Genomic DNA, 4,778 nt, shown 5'->3' with positions numbered 1-4,778 from the left:
TATAACAGCTTATTATTTCAAAATGGTAAAATTAAAAAACGTTCAATTTTTTGAGAAAATAAATTGTACCCTTAAAGATCAGTTTGCACTTAATTAGCTATTACGACATTCTCAATCGTAAGGTTTTTTGGATCGATTTTTGAGGTGCCAAATAGGAGAAAGGAGAGAGAAAAATGTGAGAAAAAAGAAAAAGGAAAAACAACAAGCCTGAAACAAAAATAACAATAATAATAAATATTGTATTTACGCGCCCAGCATGGCGCGTGACGTGCACGTGCCCGACTGGGCGCCTTTTGTGCGCTTCACACGAGCTGGCGGCTACCCCTCCTCTTTTGGTGGGACCCACAATTCACCACAAATCTGAAAAAAACTTGGGTCTTTGCAAGGTAAACCTCACTCCCTCTCTCTCCTCCATCTCTCTCTTCCATGTGGGAAAAAAAAGTGAAAAAATCACCTATTGTGGATTCTCTTAGCTAACAGCTAATAACTAATTTACCAAACATCTTTCTTCAACAGCTAGTCAAACCCACTAACAACTATTTTTCAAATACTCTCATAGTGAAAAATGCATTTTAATTCCTCGATCAATTATTTTTATTAGTTGTTTTAATCCTTCAACTATTTACCATTACAAAATACTTCTCTAACTTTTCAGAAAAAAATTACAATTTTAACCTATAAAGCAATAAAACTATTAAACTGGGCACTAAATGCTGGGCGCCGAGTTGACGGATTCAAATTCTTTAATAATCATAAAATCTATTATATTTCGTCTTTCTTACTTTTGAACACTGAACAGTGAAATAAAATATGATAAAGAAAAAAATAAAAAACAATAAAAAGTTGCATTAAATATAAAATTTTAATGTGTGTTATACACTTATATATTTTGTTCTAAAAAAATGCATTTATATATTTATTTTTATTTTTATTAATTAATTAATTATTTATTTAAATTTCATTTCCTATTTACTACTAGGAAAATGCTTCTTTTCCCCCATAAATTTCTCCTCTGATATTTGCCCTCTTGATGTGGCTCCCAATCATTGGGTGACCAACCACTAATAAAAAAAAAAAATTAAACCAATCAAATAATATCAAGTCAAGAAGAGAAAGACGTATGTAGGGAAATAAATAAATTAGGAGTATATAGCATTACTCTTTCTACTAAACAATGAGACTCATTCCATATATTGATATCCATTACCATTATTAATACCAAATATTTGATTCTCATTATCATTTCGATTCTATAATTATTTGAACAAAACTCACCCTTAATTAATTACTTTTGGGAAGGTGCTCTAGGTTGTTGCCAATTGAAATGTAGTGTGCAAGGCAAAATTTGTCTTGAATTAGAAGGAAAGATAGCAAAACATGACAAGCTCTTCATTCATTTTCATTCTCCAAAAAGTATTTACATTTCCGGAATACAATTTCCAAGAAATTATATTTTGCAAAATATAATCACCTCAAAATGCTACCTTTCAATCAAAACCCAATTTTCCCTTTTTTTTTTTTTTTTTTTTTTTTTTTGGTTCTTGATTTTTGCCCTCAAGAACTATATTGATAATCCCAAATGATCCTTTCACCTTCTTCTTCTTTTTTTTTTTTTTTTTTTTTTTTTGAAGATTGGAAGAAAATTGGAAAGAGGATTAATTTGGAGAAAGATGATCTGTTCCCTGGGGGCCCACAGCCCCCATTTGCACCTGGCTAACGTTGTCATCCTGCTTCTTCTCTTCATTCTCTTCTCCCTCGGATTTCTCGAGGGTACTACTTTCACTGCTCAGAGTACTACTGCTTTTACTTCCAAAAGACGACGCTCTACTCGATATCGCCGTGGCGATAAAAGTGGGCTTCTCTTCACCGGCCATGATCACCAGAAACTTCTCTTCCAACACCGGCGCCGCCGCCGCCTTCTTTTCGCCGTCGCCACTACCCTCTCCGACCTCGAGATCCCTGCCGTCGCTGTCGGCGCTGTTCTCGAGGTAGCCGGAGAGGCGCCAGTAAGAGCAGGCGAGGATGAGTAGCGCAAAAGCAATTAGGCCGAGCATGGCGGCCAGCCCGCCGAAAAGGTACGGCACCGGCGAGTGCCACGGAGAGGTAGCCACCGGAGATGTTGGCGCCGGAGCTGATGAACCTTCCAAGGTTCTCATCTTAGCAGAGGACTACGTGATGAATTGAATTCTTTGCTTTTAGTCGAGAGTTGAAATTAGCGCCACCGTGGTGGTGGAGGAGACGGTGGAGGTTGAGGAGGAGGAGGAGAGAAGAAGAGTGGATTGAGGAGGAAAAGAAGGGTTATGGTGATTATTTATAGATGACAAAACACGAGTCATTTGCATATTTATTGGTGGGTTTTAGAAATTATTCAACTCCTTTAAATTGAATTTATTGTATTTGAAATAAATATTCTCTCAACTCCTCTCCCAAATATAATCAAAAGGTTGAGGCCCCAACCCCAAGGGCTCCCACACTCCGACTTGACAAAGCATTGTAGGAAGTTATAAATCACAGTGACTCAATGGTTCAGCAGGCATGGCCAAATATTGGTGTGCATAAGGAATCTGCCCACGTTGGACATAATTCTCACACCACCGCCGCCGATCAACTACATCAAGGTTCAATCACGTGTTCTTATACCCAAAATCTGCTATCCAAAAATCAATCGAGCTATCTGTGCAAGCAACTCCATTTTACCTGCCCTACCTATTATTAATTGGTTAAATTAACACATCTTTATTTTTTAAATATTTTTTTTATAAATTTTAAATTTAATTTTTCTGTATTTAATAGTAAATTTGATGTAATTTTTAAATATATAAATTTAATATACTAACACTAAATTAAATATTTTAAAAATTTGAATTAAAAATAAATTGAGTCAAGTTTCGTTAATCAATTACATAAAATGGTACGAGAAGAGTATTTGTTATTAATTTTAATTTTGTGTTCAATAAAATACATGTTATTGTGTTTATATATATATATGTTATTATGATAAGTGTTAACAAAATATTACTAATTTTTTTATTGTTATATCTTTCAAATAAATTTAGAATCAATTAGTGTCATATATCTTATATAAAGAGCTCCTTTAATCACGTTTACTTCGATCTCTTTTCTCATACTTTCTTCCAAAAGGTTGAACCCCAACCCGACAGAACATTTGGGAGGATGTAAATCATGATAACTCAACTGAACATGAACCACAGAGGCTAGACCTGTGCTCACGGTGCACAAGGAACCCCCCTCACTTTGAGAGGTTGCTCCACTGAACATGAACCACAGAGGCTAGACCTGTGCTCACTGTGCACAAGGAACCCCCCTCACTTTGAGAGGTTGCTCCCACACTGTCGCTGATGAGACTCGATCCCTTGTCATTGTTCTAAAGTTTCATCTCTGTAACCAATTGAGCTGCTCATGCGGGTCTCTTTTCTCATACCTATCACGAGGGACAGATAGTTTAATTTGAACTTAAAACGATTATTTAAGTTGAGACGTTTTGATCATCAAATTATACTCTAAATTTGGCTATAAGTAATAATACTAACAAATAAAAGCAAAAAAGGATGGGTGGTTTTTAATGTGAGATAAAGTAAATGTGGGGTGTGGGGCAGGAGGAGCTCGAGTTTTAATTTTGTTAGTTGAATTTTTATTTTTTATTTTTTGGAAAAAATTTGTTAGTTGAATTATGTCGTCATTTTGCATGAGGAGTGTGGGGTCAGTGTGTTTATGCCTTTTGCATAATCTAAAAATGTACAGTGGACCGCACTTTGGACAATAGATTTAAAAAAATAAAAAAGGATTATATTGCCAATCATGGGATGAGCCAATGTGTGGGGTGTATGCTTCCATTGTTGTTACAATTATATATGACGGGAATACGAAAACTTGAGAAAATGATTATCCTTCCTGTGTTAAATTAATGGACTATAATCTTAGAATTAATTTAAACGCTATCTGCATTAAAAATATACTTTTTTATTATATTTGAATATCCAAAACTTGTCGCGTGTAATAAATTAAAGGATTAAGGATTGAATATGTCATTTAACTACTTACACAATTACAATTAAGACATCGAACAGAAAAAATAAAAGAAAACTTTAATTGAATCTTTTAAACTCATAAAAATAGTACATACCATTGATTCATTTTGCATCCAAAAGCAACTTTACAATTTGTTAGAACTTGTCTTGATACTAGAAGTCGTAAAAATTGCGTCCAACAATTCTTTTTCTATAAAGACATTCTTTATTTTTTGTACTTAATTCTGTCGAATATATTTTTGTCGGTAGACCTTGGATCTGTTGCAATGAAAAGATCTGTTATACTCTTACTTAGATGATTTTACTAACTCCAATAATGATTGGGTGTTAAGACATCTATCGAAAGATATCAACACATGAATTAAAAGTTTGTCGCGTATGTCATTTGAATTGCTATATAGTACTACTTCTAATGAGCCAAGTTAATAGCTCTGATGTTGAATAGAGACTACTCGGATCTGTTAGAAGAGTTCTCTTCCTCAAATATTCTCTTGATCGATCTATCAAGTTCGGATGTAATCAATTTTACAGTGTTTGTTGTAGGATTTTTTAGATGACTTTTGCTAAAGTGTTGATGTACTATATCAAGATATACTGCCTATGGGATCTTTTTAGATAAGATCTGCTAAAATAAATTTTGAACGATATATTATACTAAGTCATATTTTAGTCTTTAAAAATCGTCCTATCAAACAAGAATTACAATGGAATTTTGGAGGTTCTAAAATG

At 34.1% G+C, this 4,778-nt stretch overlaps 1 protein-coding gene across 1 annotated transcript; it reads right to left on the bottom strand.

Annotated features, from left to right (window-relative positions):
• Positions 1-1,368: 1,368 nt before the first annotated feature.
• LOC109156706 (protein GLUTAMINE DUMPER 3-like) lies at positions 1,369-2,251 on the bottom strand. Its single transcript, XM_019304537.1, has 2 exons — positions 2,200-2,251; positions 1,369-2,161 (listed from the first exon to the last, which is right to left on the bottom strand). Exon 2 carries the CDS (start codon positions 2,154-2,156, stop codon positions 1,656-1,658), a length of 501 nt encoding a protein of 166 aa, XP_019160082.1. The 5' UTR covers positions 2,157-2,161; positions 2,200-2,251; the 3' UTR covers positions 1,369-1,655.
• Between the last annotated feature and the right edge of the window lie 2,527 nt (positions 2,252-4,778).

Source organism: Ipomoea nil, unplaced genomic scaffold, assembly GCF_001879475.1.
Source record: "Ipomoea nil cultivar Tokyo-kokei standard unplaced genomic scaffold, Asagao_1.1 scaffold2759, whole genome shotgun sequence".
In the NCBI taxonomy this organism is placed as follows: domain Eukaryota; kingdom Viridiplantae; phylum Streptophyta; class Magnoliopsida; order Solanales; family Convolvulaceae; genus Ipomoea; species Ipomoea nil.
Note: the sequence above shows the minus strand (reverse complement) of the source record. Positions and strands in the feature narration are given on the sequence as shown.

Excerpts from the sequence above, each read along its gene's own strand:
- LOC109156706 (XM_019304537.1), bottom strand. The coding sequence starts at position 2,156 with ATGAGAACCTTGGAAGGTTCATCAGCTCCGGCGCCAACATCTCCGGTG.